This window comes from Lepisosteus oculatus, chromosome 4 (genome assembly GCF_040954835.1).
Source record: "Lepisosteus oculatus isolate fLepOcu1 chromosome 4, fLepOcu1.hap2, whole genome shotgun sequence".
NCBI classification, from domain to species: domain Eukaryota; kingdom Metazoa; phylum Chordata; class Actinopteri; order Semionotiformes; family Lepisosteidae; genus Lepisosteus; species Lepisosteus oculatus.
Genome location: NC_090699.1, coordinates 29,124,284 through 29,144,755, shown reverse-complemented (window position 1 = coordinate 29,144,755; position 20,472 = coordinate 29,124,284). Strand labels below are relative to the sequence as shown.

The 20,472-nt window shown below is 41.1% G+C and overlaps 1 protein-coding gene across 1 annotated transcript in view; it reads left to right on the top strand.

Moving 5' to 3' along the window:
* cdh23 (cadherin-related 23) overlaps positions 1-20,472 on the top strand; it is a 198,507-nt gene that overhangs the window by 59,645 nt on the left and 118,390 nt on the right. Inside the window, exons 7-9 of the mRNA XM_069189026.1 lie at positions 10,178-10,372; positions 10,969-11,097; positions 16,349-16,427. Coding sequence (XP_069045127.1) covers positions 10,178-10,372; positions 10,969-11,097; positions 16,349-16,427 — 403 coding nt within the window. The remainder of the gene's footprint in view (positions 1-10,177; positions 10,373-10,968; positions 11,098-16,348; positions 16,428-20,472) is intronic.

Here is a 20,472-nt window from a genome sequence, read left to right as displayed (position 1 = left end):
CTTTGCTCTGCCATCGCTCATTCCAACCCCCAACTCACACACACACACCTTTTTTTCTGCAGAGTAAAGCGCTTGACTGATTAAAGTTTCTGTTTCGCAGTGAAAGAATAAAAAAATAAACGAGTCTGGCCCCTCCGGCACAGCCGTTTATATGGTAATAAGTTCCTGTCTAATTTACATTTAATTTCTATCAAAAATTGATTTCCCTCTGAAAGGGAAGCAAGAACAAAATAGGAAAAAGGGAAAGAAAAGAAAGTCTGACCTCAAAATACAGCTAATCAAGGTCCCAGTGACCAGGCTGGCAGATTACCTGCTCTTTAGTGTTTTCAGGCACAACAGGAGTAGTCCAAACTGCAAATTAGACAAGCTGGCTGTGTATGCAGTGTTTTTTTTGTGAGTTGTTACAATCTATTTCTGTTCTATTAATTGGAATAATTTGTTATGTTTATTTTATTTATTTAAAAGGTCCTCTCAGCATTTAAATGCTTTACTTTTCATTCCGGGAATCATAGGTTTGCGTCTCACATATAAAGAGAGGAAAATGCTTTTATCAGACAGTTTGACTTTAGTAACTATTCCCAAAAGTCAAGGAGTCTCCTTTCTTTGGTGCTCCTCTGATCTCTCAGCTGCTGAGAGCTAATTGTTTGCTATTTTGGACTCATTTAACATTCTTTTTCAGATCTCAGGCCAGCATGGAGACCTAGTCCTGCATGTTTTACATGCAAAATTCTTTGCGTGCAGCATGTTTTTTAAATTGTCGTCTGCGTAACACTGGCAGCAAATGAAAAAAAATCTATATTTGATTAAGAAGATAATTAGTTCAGTGAATTAATTAAGACTGCAGGTGGAATGAAAAGCAGAACAGCCCGCTACCCTAGAGAGTAGGAGCCAAGCTGTGATGTGTGGAATCTGCGATATTGACATTTACAAAGTACTCTGAGTGTCCGGTGCCTGTAGACTGCATGATCCCCTTGGTCCGTGACTCAGTAAGAGAGCTCAAATAGTTTCACTAGCACTATGGATATGTCCTGGGGAGCACTCTGACACAGTGGAACAGTAGACACTGTTCACAGATTGATGTCTTCCACTTTGCCCACCCTCCAGCACTGGGTTCACTGTGATTCAATGGCTGCCTGGCCATTGTACACATTCAGTTCTCTTTCTGTCATCCATTAAAAATCATTCAGAGTTAATTTCATCACCAAGAAAAATAGTGAAGTGTGGCCATGCACAGGAAGGGATCGCAACACGCATTTGGTAATGCTTTTCCTTCCCTATTGGATAGACCCCTTCTTCATCTCCAGGGTACAAGGGTCACAGCTCAGCAGGCTTTGAGGGTCTCTGTAAATCTTCAAACTTGGCAAAAGTGAGCTAGCAGTTGCATTGCCTAAATAAACATTTAGGTGAAAAGAAAAGCAAGAGAGCCCTGTTGCTCTTTACTCACCAACAGCTTTTCAACTCTGCATTCTTGAAGCACTACACCAAGGGTGACTACTAAAATATAAATTGAACAAGAAAGGTTCTTATTGCATGGCCAGGCGTGGCGGTTCAGGAAATAATGACAATGTTTGCTTCTCTAGTCTGTTGGAGCTCTCATTCTGGCTTTTCCATGTTGCCCAGGACCCCTGTTGTCTCTGTCAGGTTTTGAAGACAATTGCCTGAAATCATTGCGGATGACTAGCTCTAAGACAGTGTAATACATGAGGCAGAGAGGTGGGAGGGAGATCTTGGTGGTCCAGGTGACAGGCTGCAGTCACATGGCTGCAGGAAAGTGTTAGTGTTCAGGCTAGCAGGGGAGTACCAGTTACTCAAGTCTTGAGACTGGAGAAATAAGAAGCTGTCCCCAAGCCCTTATGAGACTCTTCTCCTAATCGGCTTTCCCTACCCTCTCCCGGCCCACTAGTGATAGGCAGTTTCGATCAGCTCTCTAAAAGCAGGGAGTATACCAGATTCAGCTCCATTAGCCTTTACTCTTTGATTCCATATCAGCCGAGGAAAAAGCTCTGTTTGAGGGGGGAAAAATTAAATAAAAAATACAGAGATAATTGAAAATCCAATCTGAAGCAATTCAGTTGCACTCTGAATCTGAATGCTGTTCTTTACTATTCTCTTCTGACTTATCTACACTGACGCTGTGTGTGTGCTGACTGGCTCTACACCTGGGGGAATCTGAGATGCAGGTTCACATTTAACATTTCCTCAAGGACATCTAATGAGATCGCTGCAATAAAAACTATTTTCTTGCCTTTAACTAGTGAAATAAATGCTTCATTTTTTTCCAAGCCTGTATTTTATCTTTATACATTTGATTATTTTTTTTTACATTCCGTTTACTTTCTGGGAATAGGGAGCACAGAAATCTCTGAGACCCCCTACCATAGAAAGGCTCCAGTAGCTTCAGTGGCAAAGTAGAGACAGAATCTCCCTACAGCACCCTCTCTGAACCAGCACTGAGAGCTTACCATGAGTCAATGGCTGTCTGCCCAGCACTCATGCTTACGGCTTTATATTTATCCTCTAACAGCCATTTGGAAGCTAATAGCAGCAGCAAGAACAGGAGAATGTTAATCTGCATAGTCAAAGGCAATCAGGCCACCATTGTCACTCCCAGCTTGACTGCTGGAGCTGTTGCTGAGAGTCTACCTAATGTACAGAAGATGGTAGCATTTATTTATATTGTGCTCCTTTGTCTTTTTTCTCTACCTATTTGATTGCACTTTTTAAAATAGCAGAGAAAAGGCGAGTATGTTTGGGACCTATTTTAAAAATGTGTTTAAATATCTATGTGTTGCTAGAACCTAATGGGATTGTTCCCTCCATATTTAGCCCCATGGTGAGCACTTTCTGTGCTGGACATTTATTCCTAGCTCTATAAGAATTTATTAAGTTCCAGCTCATTAATGTTCTCAGAGTGCTGTCCATGGTTCTGAACACACATTACCCAGGGCTCTCACTAAGTGGCCAACTTTGGCGCATTGTGACTTTGTGTGAGGAGTGCCTAAAACAGCATAGAAAGAAAAGGAGGTTATGATTTCTAACATTTTCAAATCTATATCTATTGCTCTTCTGCCTTTCTCTGCACAGACACAGAGTGTTATTAACTTTGCCCACCTGCTGTCTGTACACAACATAAATGCTTGGCTTCTCTCTGTAGAGGTTTTGGATTTGAGCCTTCTATTTGTCACAGTTAGGAAAGGGAAGTACAGTCAGTTGTAAGTGTACAGTATGTTTTTTCTCATCTAACTGTGGATACTGGGATCTTCTTTGCACATCAGACTGTGACATCACACAGCATTACTTGTGGTGATAATAATTACATTTACATTTATATAGCGCTTTTCTGGACACTCCACTCAAAGCGCTTTAGAGGTAATGGGGACTCCTCCCCACCACCAATGTGCAGCATCCACCTGGATGATGCGACGGCAGCCATAGCGCACCAGTACACTCACTACACATCAGCTATCAGTGGGGAGGACACCGGGGTTACACCCCCTACTCTTTACGAGAAACACCCTGGGATTTTTAATGACCACAGAGAGTCAGGACCTTGGTTTTACATCTTATCCGAAGGACGGCGCCTGTTTACAGTATAGTATCCCCGTCACTATACTGGGGCATTAGGACCCACATGGACCGCAGGGTGAGCGCCCCCTGCTGGCCCCACTAACACCTCTTCCAGCAGCAACCTTAGTTTTTTCCCAGGAGGTCTCCCATCCAGGTACTGACCAGGCTCACACCTGCTTAGCTTCAGTGGGCTCCCAGTTGTGAGTTGCAGGGTGATATGGCTGCTGTGATGTACAATAGCTATAAGACTCATAAGAAAACGTGTTGGTATCAGTTGCTAAGTGTCATCCCTGATTCAGAGAACTTCACAGCATGGATTTTATTAGCTGGTGTGGATACTGCACCTTACTGTTAATTAAATAGACTGGCATTACAGTCAAGATGACTTTTTTGCCCATTAAAATCAAGGGCCTTTCCTACAAGTAGCTGGATTTCATACACCCCAATGAGCTCACAGTAAATTGGTCAGTGTCTCAAGAATACTCCATGCTATTTTCTTTTAAAGGCAAACTTGTAATACTTCTTGGCTACACTTGAAGGAATGAAAAAAGAATAAAAACTAAATGTGCTGTAGCTATGTACATTAGTAACCCAAAACTGGAGGTAGCATTTTAAACCAAGAGAAACTAAAGTACAGAGGGGGAAATTTGGAGGTATTGCAGACGACAGTAAGACCAGGGGGGCTGTTTCTGTTACTCAGTCAGCCCCTCTTAGCAGAGAGGAGTGGAGTAACAAGCAGGCAGTACAGATAAGCCCACAGGGGCTGTCTCTGGGCAGCTCATCGCAGTTCTCTTTGAATCGACTAATCTCCACCCAGGGACCTCCTCTCCTAATGAAGTCTGACTCTGTTCGGCAGGACAGTGACTCCCCAGCAATCAGCAGTTCAAAGAAGCAAGCAAATGAATGCCGGGATGTAAGATAGAGGCCCAGATTAAAAAAAAAAAACATATAAGAGGGTAGGAATGTAATAAAAATGGAGCAGCGGCAGTTGAAAGAACACATTGAGTCCCCATGTGCCTTGATTTTCAACGGGTATTAAAAGTGTTAACCACTACAAAAAGTCTATTACCTCAGGAAAGAGTAATGGTGTGTGAAGCCCAATGGAAAATCATTTTAGTACTACAGAGCTCATCGCACTTGCAGCCAAAGGTTGGGAGCTGCAGGGAATCTTTAGAGAGCACTGTAGGGCAGTGTCTGAGGTAGCAGGTGAAGCTGGCAAGCAGCTGAGAACACAGCACTCTCTTCCCTGTGGACCTGGGAGAGACTTTTCCAAAAGAGATGGAAAATAAAGACCTGCAGGTCAAACTGTGTGCAACGCGAGTCTTTCATCCCTTTCTCAAGATGTTGATATTACAGCCAGGCTTATTTGTAATCTGAATACACGCATTTAGCTGCATTGAATGAGAGGCCTATTAAGAGACATTTTAATGCTGTTCCTGGTTCCCTGTAGATTTATGTACTTACTCATTTAGTTTGTTTTAACAGGGTAACACATTGAGATGTATCACCACATTAACAAGCTGTTCTCTGCAACTGCAGCAACAAGAAACTATTTTTCTAAAGTACAATGGTTAATTTAAAAAAGTCCTACTGCATGAGGTTGAAAAAGCTCATCAGAATAGTTCAGAAAAGCTTTGAGGTCTGGAGTTCTGTGTGGAGAAGATCAGAAAAGGATCAAGAGTCTATCTAAAATGTGTGTCACACCCTAATGCTACAACTTTAAAAAATATTGTTTAAAGATAAAAATATCTTGTTGAATACCAAAGACAAATGAACAACTTTATCACAGTATATTGAATTCTTTCAAAAAACCTTTAAACTTTACAAAACATCAGTGGGGTGTTGAAAGTTGTGTATGAGATATTAACAGAATTTCAGAATTATGAAAGCCACATCAGTATGAAGTTTTTTCAAGTGTTCTAGGTGTTCCGCTTGATAGTAATGACGACCTATCTACAAATGACAATAACTGAGTATCTCTTTCTGTATGCAGTACATTATTAGTTTCAGGCACCCAGCTAGGGGGTTAGAGACCAGATGTAAAGGGCTCCTTCAAAATTGTAGTACAGTCAACAAATACTGTATAACATACTCAGTACCAGTGCTACGTGATCCTCACAAATTTTAAAAAGACATTGGTTAGGTACACGGAGTATGTGACATTCTATTGACAACTGTGTTGCCTAAAATGCTACTGTATTTATCAAAGGGGAGTTATAAAAGATAAACATGGAAAACAAATGATCCCATTATCAGGGGCCAAATTAATACAGAGTGCAGTGTTAATGGAGGAGGCACGGTTCTGTGAGATAGGCTTCTGCAACGGCTGTACAGGGTTGCTATAGTGGATGGCAGTCCTGTATCAGAGCTGGCACTGGAGCAGAGAGCCTGCTAATGAGGAGCTGGGGACTGAGCTACAGTGATATCGCTGGAAGGCACACAGTGGCAATATGAAAGGGCAGACAGAATGAGAGAGGAGCTTCAAAAGCACCTCTTTACAAAAAAAGTACACAACGCTCTCAACAAATACAGCATAATCTCAACAGGTACAGCATGCTCAAGCCAAGTAAAGCACGCTCTCAACAAATACAGCACGACTTAATAAAATACAACAGCACACTGTCCACATAAGTTCGGTATACGTTCATCAAGTACAGCATACTCACAAGTTCAGTACACTCTCCAGAGTGCTGTGTGCCCTTCCTCTCCCTGGATGTAAAGAGCCGTGAAGCCTTTGGAGAGACTTTTCAACCAAAACACTCACTACATTACAGTATATTCCTTGTGGCCTTCTGAGCAGAAAAGAGACCTCCCGTGACCTGTGATCCCCACATTTTCCAAACTCCTGTGTTCTCTGTTTTCTGCCAGGCTGTGCATACAATTCCAAGTCTTGTTTTCTCCTTCACGTTGAAGAACACAGACCAAATGGAGGAGGGCAACAATCCCACCCGTTTCCTCAAATTCCTCTCTACTCTCTCATTCTCCCTCCACTCCCTCAGTAATGGCAAAGAGACAGGCCAGTCTTCCATTCCGCCTCCCTCTGCCTGCCCATAGACAAAGGGAAACATAACAAATAACAAAATAAAACATTTGGGTTAGATGTGTGAATGTGGGTCTCCATTCCACACCGAGGTTGGGGGACTGGGAGAAAGTCACTTTTCATTTTATTTTGTGTGTGTGTTTTTTGCAGTATATTACAGAAGAGCAGTACAGAACCAAACTGTTTCTCATTCTCCTATAGCCAACATTTTAGAGATAGACCTCCCTAGCCTAGGATTAGTTCACTTTTCCTCATAAGGACACCCATAGTTACCTTTCATCATCTCCTTTTCATTTATGTGCTGGTGCAGAGCAAATGGTCTGAACCACCACAAGGGAAATGCAGAAAGTGTGTATTTAATGCCGAATGAGAAAATAAAGCTGCAGTAGCCCTGCCAGCTGTCAGGATACTCTGCACATACTCTGCACTGTTCTCTGTGCTGTAATCAGATTGCCCTAGGTGAATCGGGCTGAGGGCCAGGTGTCCGACTATATTAAATCACTGACCCAACAAAAGGCTAGTCAGTCTGTAATATATTAAAAAGACAGACCATCCCATGACCTTTTGGTTAGGGCTCCCCTGGGTAGAAAGAGAAGATAGTTCTTTTAGCCTCCACACCTGAGCTCTATTCTGCTTGTGCAGTCCACATGTCCCAATGAGGGTCTGAAGTACAGAGGTCAAATAATTTGTCACTGTAACTTAAGATAGCCCTTCAGGACAATGGGCTCAATTGTTTCGAGCCTTTAAAGATTTGTTAAACATATTACCTAACAGGACCACCACCTGGCTTCCTGTGCTCCACACAAGACAAACTAAAACACAGATTTCTGCAATACACTATGCATTACTGACATTCACAGTCATCATTACTGATATTCCCAAGCTCACAAATCCACAGGTTAAGGCTTCTACATTTTAAACACTTGGGATGGGGTTACATATCACAGCAACAAGCAACACTGGAGATCTTAAGATCCAGGTTCTAATTCAGATTCTCAGCAGCTAGCACAATTATGACTGAATCTCAGAAATCTGTCGGATCTTTCTAAAATGCAACTGTGGAATCTCTTTATTCCCCTGACGAAATTGTGCATCAGACATCCTTTCTGTTTAAAACTGTCCCTTGATAGACTCCAGTTTAAAATACTGCACTAGATGCTTTAGATGCTCACAGAATGAACATGACAAGTAATATTGCTGTCAGATCTGGTCTTCAATTCCTGTGCAGAAATTTAATAATGATAATGGAAGATCTGCGCTGGTCCCAATGTGCTAGAAAGACACTTTATACTTTAGATATACATTACAGACATGCTTGCTGGGACAGACTCTGGTTCCCCTGAATTGAAAGAAGTGGTTAGAAAATGGATGGATGGACATTCAAGACATATGGCACATATTCTCAGCAACATGACATACAGTAAATGATGTGCAATTTCTCATTATTCCAAACATGTTTTTGAACTGGAATGTGTTACTTAAAACTTCAAAACCACTGCAGCTCTGACAGACATGAGTTGTTAAGAATAGATTATGGATAAATTAGATTAAAGGATAATTAGTGTACTGTATTTCAGAAAATGGCATGTGAGTTTCTACTGTACCTTTCCATACGTGCTTCTCACCCTACATTTCATGTAGCACCATGTTGCTGTAAATTCCTGGGGACTGCTCTACTCCATATCTCTTATAGGGTATGTAAGACACAGGGTGTTAGTATACACAGTGATTAGTGGATCAATTGTTTATCACACTCCAAAATGTTTTAATGCAATGAAGTTCAGGTGGGGTCAGAGGGAAGTTTTTTTCTTTTTGAAAATCCACTCAAATCCTATGCTGGGAATTTGAAATCACTGTGCAACTGTGTGATGCGTATTAGAAATTGATTGACTTGATAGGATTTGCATTTAGCAAATTAAGAAGCAATTAAAATAATAAGGTTATGAATTTGCACAGGATAGGATGGGATGTATAGAAAGGAGGAACAGAAGAGTGAACCCACGATGTGAAGGAAAAGAGATTAAGCAGTCTTTTCCTGTGCATCTCATTTGTTCCTTCATTTCTGTTTTCATTCTGTTCAGACACCATCAACCTGACACACAATGTCAAAGCTCATCTCTGTAACCTCCTGTCACTGCCACCTTTCTGCTATCTCTCTCTCCTGTTCTCTCACATCATGTCTGTTTGACCTATTTATTTTGGAAACATCATCCTACATTTCCTCTATGAGTCTGACAGGACTCCGGCCAAGTGCAGAGAGCCGCAAAGCCTTTTCTCTCCTTGTGCAGTGTGGTTTTACTAATCAATCCATTTTTATAGCAGCTTCTCATAGCAAGTTATATAGGTGTATGCAAAGCATAATTTTGTGGTGTAATTTTGAATTGAACCCACACCCACAAAGTCTTCTTTCACATGACTCATACAGATCAAGTGTGCATAAGACCCACTACACCTAAAGAGCATTTGCTTAGCACAGATTGTTTGAGTATCCTTGAAAGACCTGGGAAGTGGTATCACCTCAATGGGATGATTTGACATTATGGACATGTTACACTCTTCACTCTTCACCTATAATTTCCAAATAACAATAGAGCCTTATAGGCATCAGAGTCATTGGCTTAATTCATAACATCACTGTAGCCTATACTATACAGTAATTTGCCAAAATTTTCACAGGAATACCTCCTTGCACTCAGTCAGTGTAACTCAAACAAGAGCCAAACCTGCTCCAAGGTAAAGTCCTGGTGACGGTCTCATTTTACAACTATGAAAACCTCTTCCATATACATAGATGTCTTTGTATAAATGTAGCAGGTCTCCTAGTATGAGATGAGACTGTTATAATGGTAGCACTCCCCAGGATTTTCAAGAATTTGTAAGTCTTCCTCAAAGGGAAGCTGGATCTTTAATGGTGTGGATTTGTCCACTGCTTATGCTGGCTGCACCAGTCAGGCAAATGGAGGTGCCTGCAAGACAACATAACAAATCCAGGGTTGCAACCACAAATTATTATCCTGCATTCCACCTAAGCTCTCACATAATTAATTGGTCTAATTAAGTGAAAAAAATGCTTTTTTCAAGGTCTGACAAACATTTTGTGCCTGAGGTTCTTTAAATCAAGTGCATTAGTCACAATTAGAGATGAATTAGGTAAGGTAGTTGGATCAATCATGATGTGCCAACTCTGTGGCGGATGGCACACAACAAAAGATAGAATCCCTCAAGACTCCCCTCGAAATTAGAGTTTAACACCCTTGCCATCATACAATAAAATAGTGATCATGTGTAGCGGAGCTAGCTTGGGCACCCTCATCGCCCTCCCTGTGCGTAGCAGGGACCTCAGCCGCCTGGGCTGAGGGAGGTCTCCTTTAGCTCACTCGACTGGTTCCCTGTTGCGTTACGCTGGAGACCCGGGTTCACGCCCAGGTGTTGTGGGATGAATCAGGGGGGTGGAGTGCTAAGGGCACGAGCCTGGGCAGAACCGCAATGGTCACACATGCAAAATGATTATACACATTTAGTCTTAATCAGATGACTTGCAGTAGTAAAAATGTGTGTTTTTATTTTCAGAACACACCTGTGGCCACACCCATCTTCATTGTGAACGCCACAGACCCAGACCAGGGCACAGGTGGAAGCGTTCTCTTCTCCTTCCAGCCTGCCTCACCCTTCTTCGCCATCGACGGGGCACGTGGCGTCGTCACGGTCACACGACCACTTGACTATGAGACAACACAAGCTTACCAGCTCACCGTTAATGCCACTGTGAGTAATGCCCAGACAGTAAGGGGTGAATGTGCAAACTTACAAGTTATGGACAAAAAATGGAAAACCAGTGCAACGTCACTTCACTAGGCATTGGGCCACCACATACAGCCAATACGATTTGTAAGCTTTATGGCAGAAAGCCTACCAGCATCTGGGAATATGCAGGAGGGATGTAGCATCATATTTCTATGAGAAAGTCAATCACCTCATGCCTGGTGGATGGAGGAGGAAAATATTGTCTCAGATGTTCTTCCAAAATAACCCATTAATTATTGATAGGGTTCAGATATGGTGACTTAGAATGCCATGACATATGGATTACTTCAGTATCGTGTTCAAAAACCGTAGGGTGACCTCACATGCTTTGTGGATGGGTGCATTAATATTATGGAAGACACCCCTCCTGGCGAGAAAGAAATGATGCAAACATTGGGTAAAAAATATCATTCAGTAGTATAAGTAGCATTGACTTTGCCTCCTAAGAGAATGAGTGTACCCAACAACATTATGGAATGACCAGAACTCTTTACTATTTGAAAGATGGAAAGTTGTTTTGTTTAGAGACTCCTGCATGTTTGTCTTCTCTGTTTCAGGACCAGGACAAGACACGGCCACTCTCCTCCCTTGCCAACCTGGCCATTACTATCACAGATGTGCAGGACATGGACCCCGTCTTCATCAACCTCCCCTACAGTACCAACATCTACGAAAACACTCCTCCTGTGAGTGCTCCTGTCCTTCCCTCCACTACACCCCACTCTCACACTGTCTCACACCTGGTCCCACTCTGCCTTGTGCTCAACCTGTTTCTTACTCATTGATCTACAGTATAAAAAAGCCTTCCTTTCTCACATACTGAGATTTGACAATCTTACACTGTCTTTGTTTATAAAACAGCTTAACATAGAGACACATCTCACTGTCACACACCTGCATGTAAAAAATTGTCTTCACTGCTGCCTCAGCCTCTGCTTCAAATCTTACTCTAGCCCTTACTGAAACCTATATTTCAATTCCAGTGCAAACTGTAATCTTAAATCAATTCTTAATGGAACCCTTATTTTAAACCTAAACCTCAAACCTAGTCTAAACCTAACGAGACATAACAGCAACCCCAGCCATAGCCAAAGACCTAACCCTTTTCTTAACCTTTCCTTCAACTTTATGGCTAACCATAATCATAATCCTAAATCTAAACTTAATCATAACCCTTAATCCAAACCCAACCAAAACTGCAACCCTAACTTTACCTGTAACCCTAACTCTATGTGTAACCCCAAATGTAATCACTAACCCCCAATTTAAATAACCTCAGCCTTTGTGTCAACTTTACCCCATATCCTAGCTTCACATCTAATCTAAATCCTAACTGTAAACCCAATTCTTGCACAGCCTATATGTGTAATAGGATGCATCTACAGTAGGTTAATTTCCTAATGTACATTTTCCAGCCAATCATGTGACTCTGTATGAGGAAGGCTTTGGAGTTTGTGCCACATGAACCAAAGAAGCAGGTTACCTGTGATATGCACAGTGAGTTTGAGAAAGTGTTTGAGGCCCTTTGCCTTCGTGGGCCCAGGATAAATCAGCTGTAAATTGGTAGTAATTAGAAGAGGCAGTCCGTCCCTCCAGCAGAGTGCCGTGACGGTGTTAGAGAAACACAATTACCGGACAGTGATTTATACCACTCCGCTGTAGGCTGCCATGAGAACTGCACTGCTCACAAAGGTCACCGGGGCTGGGATTTATCACTAATGCCTTTCAGATCCAAGTGCAAATTTACTCATAGTGTCAATTCTCCACCCCAGGGTGATAGTGTATGTTGTACGGGGGGGTGTACATGATGAAAATCATTCACTGTTCTCTTCTGATATTAAGAATGCTTTGTCAGAATCTGAGTGGATCATGTTTTTTAGATGTACATTATATGTACAGTACCGTCTAAATTATGACTTATTTTTGTTTGTATCAAAATTAAAATTTCAAGGCAATATGAAATGTGCCCGAATGGAATAAATCTGATCTGTTTTGAACACCTAGTCGTACAATATCATGGTGGCTGCAGAAGCAAAATGCTCTTTGCTACCGCGAATTCCTGTACTCACTCAACACTGCTGTTTCTGTGAATGAAACCCCTAACATTTCCAAACACATTTTCTCCCTCCTGCTTTCCATTCTCTGTTTTAGGGTACTTTGTGTTATCTGTATCCTTTTGCAGTTTTAATAGTCACTATGATACTCAATACATACTGAACCTGAAGTCCGTGTCACTTCATGTAGACCACAAATAAGAGAAAACTATTAAACTGATTCTGTTCTTTCTGATCTATTTCTCTTGTTGTCCTGAAGGTAGAACCTTCTAGGTATGAAATCCCCTTGAATCTCCGCTGGAAAGGAACAATTTAGAGTAGCCACTTAAACCTAGTCTGCAAGTCTTTGAGACGTGCAAGCTCGTGTGAACATGCAAAGAATGTGAAAACTCTCTCTGAACAGATACCCATCTGTGTACCCAGATGGGTACACAGGCCCAATGAAACTGGACCTGTGAAACTAACCCACACCTGAAGAAGGCTCCACGGCCGAAACGTTGTGTTCTCTTTCTTCTTTTTTTCAGCATGGAATAAACCTATTACTTGTTCCTTTGCAGCCTACGCATGCTGACGCAGCTACCCACCTGAACTACTAATGCTGATCACTATGCCACTCTGACAGATATACAGTACACACTTATTATACAATAATTAATAATAATAATTGCTTACACTTATATAAGCGCTTTTCTGGACACTCCACTCAAAGCGCTTTACAGGTAATGGGGACTCCCCTCCACCACCACCAATGTGCAGCATCCACCTGGATGATGCAACGGCAGCCATAGTGCACCAGAAAGCTCACTACACATCAGTTATCAGTGGGGAGGAGAGCAAAATAATGAAGCCAATTCATAGATGGGGATTATTAGGAGGCCATGATTGGTGAGGGCCAATGGGAAATTTGGTAAGGATGTCGGGGTTACACCCCTACTTTTCGAGAAACACCCTGGGATTTTTAATGACCCCAGAGAGTCAGGACCTCGGTTTTACGTCTCATCTGAAGGACAGTGCCTGTTTACAGTCTAGTGTCCCCGTCATTATACTGGGGCATTAGGACCCACATGGATTGCTGGCCCCACTTACACCTCTTCCACTTCTTCCTCTACAGTAATCAGGACCAAATAAACCAGAAGGCCCTATTCCAATACTGTTCAATTTATTGTTTCAAAGAAAAAAAATTGGATTGTGTTTAATAAATGTCATTAACATAGTCCCTGACAGATAGTTTCCTCCAGACGACAAAGTGTTCCATTTTCTGAATGTTTTGAACATATGTACAAATTGCTATAAGATTCTTTCACCACAAAAAAGTGAAGAAAAAGAAGGAAAAGGAGAAAGCTATTATCTCTTACTATTCATTCAATATTATATGTTTCAAAAAACTCTCATTTGTTCCACAAACTCACATTTTGTGCTGAGCTTAATTAACTGCAAATAGATTAAATACAGCCTGACCTGCTTCAGTACCTCGAGCTGCTATTTGATTTCAATGCCCACCTTTCATGCTCACAGTCTCTTGTGTGTCTCCTCTCTCTTTTCTGCTCTTTCTCTTAATCATTACATTTGCTACACCGTGGGCTCAAGCTGCAGCACAGACTGAACTGGGAATTCTCTCCCTGCACTTGCTTTATTGCTCTTCCCCTGTCCCTGTGGTTCTATCAGTAACTCAGAATTTATTGAAAAAAGCATTGGTTTCACCCTTGTGCGAAATGTCAAGTACAACATTTGCATGCATATTAATGAGGCGTGAAGACAACAGTGGTGAGTGTTTTTGCTGCTCTGATATCCGTCAACTGTCTGGGGAAGGTCGAGAAAACACAGGAGTGCCGGTTGTCACATTCTAATGAATGAGGCTCGTTCTCCCAGATCTTCAGCAGGAAACGTCCTGAGCCAACCAATCAATGACTCTGCGCTTACCTGTTTTGTGTTTGTGAGTGAGATTGTACACACCCAGGTGATACCACATTCACACAGCCAACACAGCACACACAGGAAGTACGGCAATGCAGATTGCCTGTGCACTGCAAGGCGGACAATATTGCAATATTGACAGCTAATACAGTATACAGCCAATACAGCACACAGAACATAGAACTCATTGAATGCAAATAGAGCATGAGTACAAACATCTAACATAACACACAGCTATTACAGCAACATGCATAGCCAATAAAGCACACTGAAGACCAGCAGACATACAACCAGGCCCATATACTGGCAGCGAATACAGAATGCAGACAGTCAATACAAGATATATCCAACTGATACTGCATGCAGGAGACGCAGCACATTGACAAACAACATACATTCACTCAACACAAGCTGGCCAATACAGACAGCTAATGCAACAGACTGCTCAGCCTGTGGTAAGAAGCTTTATTTCCACACTTTGACTTCCATTTCCAACACTTTCCTGCTCTACTTGACTTTTGCCATGATTGCCCAGCATAAACCATGCTCTAGGACACCCCAACATGTCTCTGCCCAAGCTGGGAAGCAGAGCCAGGAAGATTCTGCTCAATGTGTGACTATTTCTTAATGTCCTTCTGTGAACTGGAGAGTGGGAGTCTTGATATTGTTAACATATTTTATCCAGGTTTATGTTAAATGTATTTACATGCTCATGTATAAATACAACCTAAACATAATAAAGTACACCACAGACTAGAATAATAGCTGTACTCACTCTCCACACAGACACAGACAACAGAAGCAGGCAGTAGGTCTGCACTATGCTGATAAAGTTCACTTGAAGACTTTGTCTATTGACTAGTGAGAATTTGAGATAAGACCTGAAAAATTACTTGTTTTAATTTGCAAATGACTGGAAGGAGAGTGAGGGAAGGGGGAATGTGTAGTGACCAGTCCAGTCTTGCTACAGAGTAGTGTCCTTGCTCTACTACGTTTTATGAATTTAAAAGAATCGGATCTCACCTCACAGACATGTACAGAGTATGGGGGATGGGAAGACTGTGTGTCTTTGGGGCTGTTGACATTTACAAGCAAAAGGAAATCAAACATACCGCATTGTCATAGGTCATTTTTTAAATTGCTTGTCTCCTGAACCTTGCTGCAGCTGTGATCCCCTGAGAGATGACAGATGCTAGATTTTCCATAAATAAAAATTAAATTGTCAAATTAATCACTTTTTTTTACAAAAAGACAAGAGAGAAATCTTGCAATGTGGGTTGAGTATAGAAGCTTACAATGTCATTACTATGCCAGGTGATTGAGTATAGCACTTCACATAGAGATGAAGACAATTTACCAAATTATTTCAAAATATTTTGCAAGGCATTTAGCTTACAGTGGATTTTAAAAGGCCTGTAATTGATTCTTCTATAATTGGTCAGTGACATGAGCTGTTTGGCAGAAACAAGCATAAATACACTTCAGACACAGTTTATGGATTAAATTGATCTTGCCAGTTTCAAGTGGTATGTTAGACGAGTTTTAAATAGTGAAACTGTTTGAAGTGGTGGGGAGAGCAGCTCTCTGTGCTAATGTAAGTGTTATGCAATCATGGGAATTTCTGTAAGAGTTTTCAAGGCTTTGTTACATAAGACTTCTACAACAAAGACTAGTCAGATGTCTTTGAAATCTGAAGCCCAAAAAATGTATGCAGAGTTTGCTGAAAAGCTTAGTTATTAAGTTAGAAAATACACGATTATGCTTGACATACATGTACTGTACCTCAGAAACGTAGTGGGATAAAAAGGTGTAAGCTATGTGTCAAGTCTGATTTTTTTTAATGTGAAGAACTGGCAACATTAGCACATTTCCTTAAAATGGAACTTGCTCATCAGTAAATCATTCAGTTTAATAAATGTGCTTTAGGAGAATCAGTCCCACTCTGTCTGAGCACTGTGTCTCTTTCCAGGGCAGCCTCGTGCGTATGATCACTGCCATAGACCAGGACCGTGGGCGTCCCAGGGGCATTGGCTATACTGTCGTCTCAGGTGAGTTCCCCCTGTCACTGCCTGCTTCCTTCGAGTGGTCAATGCCTTTTATTTTATATACAATAACCAACCTTTCGTCGAGAAATCTTCACATTAAAACCTTTTTAAGGAGTTGCAGCAGTGCTTACAGATAGACTGAGATTGTCAGTAAAATGCTTTTTGAATGTAATTCTCAGGAGAGCCCACTTCCATATTTAGGAATCAATATCAAAAGGCCGACTGTGACAAGGCCCTGTATTGGTTCAGCCCACAAGAGCTGTGTGTTGTGCGGCACAAGTCTGGCTACTTCTCAATATATAAGTAACAAACTGTTGACTGAAAGTGTAGAGGACTGTTTTAGTTCAATCCCTGCTTTCCTTTTCCCTTTCACCCCTACTACCCTTCAACAACTGCACGTCCCTTAACCAGCATTCCCTTAGAAATGCATTGTGCTCCAAATGAAACTGTTGAATTTCCCAGTGGAAACACAGTCACGGTTAATGTTTGTAAATTCGTAACCAGAGGGCTTCCATGGGATATTTGAGAGCAAATAAGTCCAAGTGCACGTTGCAGTGCTCTCTAAGGATTTCGTACAGCAGGGTGGATGGCCAATGTTGTGTATTACTGAGAAGAGACACAGGTTAAGATTTTGTGTGCCGGTGAAACAGCTTTCAGCCAGACCAGCAGGGTTCCTAGGTCTATTAGAAGAAGAAGGATCAGTGAGTGCAGTTATATTTAAATCACTGCCTCTGGACTGTGTTCCTTCAGCACAGCTTTTTGCTCTTGTGGTCATTATTAAGGAGCACCTTGCTTTGATATTCCCAACTCATAGGGCTACACAGTGAAGGAGTGGATTGCTCTCAGTAATCCACTCGACTGCAGGGGCTGCCCTGTGTTTAGTCTTTGATACCTGATCTCACTGCAGTTTAAATTAAACATTTCTGTCCTTCCTCCCTGTGGAAGTGCAAGGCCTCCACACTCACAGCCAAGATAATCCTGATCAAGACGAAGGTGTAAATTAATGTTTCAGCTGGCAGTCTCTGCTTCACAGTGAATAACACTAATACAGAGAGTGGTGGGCTTTAACTATTTGACAGCCAGGCTGTTCCAAAGCCAGCATGTACTGTACTGTACTGTCATATTCCTGATTACTGTCAATTTATGCCATTAAGGAACCTGATTCTTGTCCTTCTGTGTGTGTCTCCGCAACTATTTTTGAATAAACTCATCAGCTTGATTCTGCTTGCTTAAAAAAACAAAATCACTCATGCTGAGAGGTGTGCAGTACCACTGATACAGTAGAACCATCACACTGGGCTGCTGATGGGCTACAGCTTACAGTTTCTGTAATTCCTGGCAATAGTAACAGGTCCGTGAATGACAGGAGTGCTGGTTGTCACAGAAAGCGTCTGAAATACAGTCTCAGCTATATTGCTATTATGAAAAAGTAGCACAAAATTTGTTTCATGGCCTGAATTCTTAAGTTTAGCTTTTATTCTAATAATTTGAGTTTGAAAAAGAACATGTGTAAAGCATTTAGAAGAGGAAGAAGCACTGCTTTTACCTATGGGTAGTAGAGTATTAAAACAACTGTTGTGTTTCCTTTTTGTTTTCTGAATTAGAATCCCAGATACTGAACAAATCTATTGAAAGTATGAGGTTGATAGAAGATATATCTTTGTTAGAGGTCGAAGAGGATAAAACTATATTTTGTAAATGGATGAGTAGTGCTACATTTTATTCTGCTGTTATTGTGCCATTCAATGAAATTGGCCATCCCAACAGCATGTTGACAGCAGCATTACCTGGTATCCTGATCTTGTCAGGTCTTTTAAATGAAGCATGGCTAGGTCTGGTCATTGCTGGGATAGGAGACCTCAAAGGAAAACCTGCTTGCTACTGTAAGTGGTGCTGCTGAACCAGTAGGTGGAATTCTTCCCTCTGGACCAGAAAATCCAAACCCTGTACTGTAGGAGGTCCCATCGTTTAGATGAGAAATTAAACCAGAACCTTATCTAATGGATCCTGAAACATCCAATAGCACAGTTTGTGCTAGTAAAGGTGTTAACCACAGTGTTTCTGGCTACATTCTACTCCTCGCCTTTTCTATCTGGCCTTCCTTAAGTTCCTCCTCAATTAATTTGGTCAAGTAACGTACTGCTCCTCCTAATCAGCTGTGTGGTGAGGTTGCTGGTGCATAATGACTGCCCCCATCAACAGTGGATGAAATGGGTTCCATCCTGTATTTAAAGTACTTTATATAATTCTGTATGAAAAATATTATATAAATACAATGAGGTATAATATTATTGTTCTTTGCTTAGTCATCTTTAGACATCTATGTCTAAGTCTGTAGTGCCATAAAGTGGATCTAAAACAATTAATCAACGAATTATACATAGCAATACTTCTTTTAACTTTCTTTTCTTCAAAGATGTTTTAAAAACAATTCATTTGAAAATGCAAATCACAGGAGTTTTTTACTAATAGCTGTTGTTGTTGGTGAGAATGCCAAATGGAAATTTTCACATGGAAAAAATAGCGCGATAAAAATAAAATGATTCTGCTGGTGTTATAAACTATCACGCTGTCAAAGAGTTTAAAATGCATGTTGTTCCGCAGAGTTACTTCCAGTCTCTAAATCGACCTTCCAGTGACCTCCCAGCCAAGTTTCAACCGTGCAATAGAAAGTACGCATCCCACAATTCAGCAGCAGCATACGAACGGCTGCCAAAATAATTGCACACCATTACAGAGTTCAAATACAGGCAGCCATAGCTAGATGCAATGCCCATTCACTTGTCTCCTCTCCATCCAGGTGTTGGACATCAGCTTTTAAGATAATTTTCATGAGATTTCAGAGGTCTCTAAAAGCACATCTGAAAGCTTATTTATTAACTAAGGCTTTTGGTTAGGCTTTAGACTGTGTAATTCCTTGGAGATGTTTCTATAAATGTCATTTTAGAAATCTATATAGTATTATGCTGTATTGTGTAAGTCAGAGGGTTGAATTGCACAATCTGCTGTATACATACCTCAAGTCAGGATATTTCATTCTTATCACTGCATTATTAATGAACTAAACTACAATTATGACTGGAATATACTGTAGTATAGTCTGATGCCTTTTCTTATGTTATATACCTTTTCCCTACTTTTATGCACAGTACATAAAAGTACATACAGCTTCTTTGTTTTCAATAAATTGAAAAGAAATTGAAAAAAAATGCAAATTAAATGGCAGGTTTAGGTGTTAGTCTGCCTGCTAATGGAAATGGTGTGATCGGCTATTCTTGGTGTTTCTTTAGCAATTTTGTGCCTGCTTTCTGGAGGGATTTTCTTCATCAGTTCTTGCATTAACGCAACATTAACTTACATTTCTTATACAAATGACCTGAGAGAAGGGAACTGCTTCTTAATGGTTAATGGGGGGATTTGTAGCTTGATGCCATGCTAATGACAACATGTTGCCCAAAGTGAAAACATTTCTATTGCATTCATATTTAAGGAGCAGATACAGTATAGTACTGTATATTTGGTTATCAAAGATTTTATTGGAAATTTGAGGATCATATAATCAAAAAAGGAAAGGTGGTGCGGGCCACCTGTAATATCACAACCATTCATTCTCCCCATGCTGAATGACTGCTCAATGGAGACTCTCAGTTGGGACCTACTGTGCTCTAGGATGGGAGCTGGTGCTTTGTTTGCTTCTCTGGTGCAACAGAGCATGGATTAGCAAGGATATAAACTATAGAGTACAATGACATACCATGTGTATGAGAGGATTTTAGATGATGACATAAAGCAGAAGGATCACTTGTCTTCTATCTCCTCGAGGGTTAACGAGCACAGCCAGACTTATAGTGTGTCCTTCACTTTGTCTTTCGCCTAGTATTTGAATTCTTGATGCCACGGACTATTACCTTGGAGTTAACAGTCTTTGTTAGACAATTTTAATGCTCAGTAATATTCCAGACCCACTTTCCAAAGTATACATCATGGTTTTTAAAGCTTTTGCTCCAGAGTAAAATTTATTCTTGATCTGTGGAACATTGAATATGCA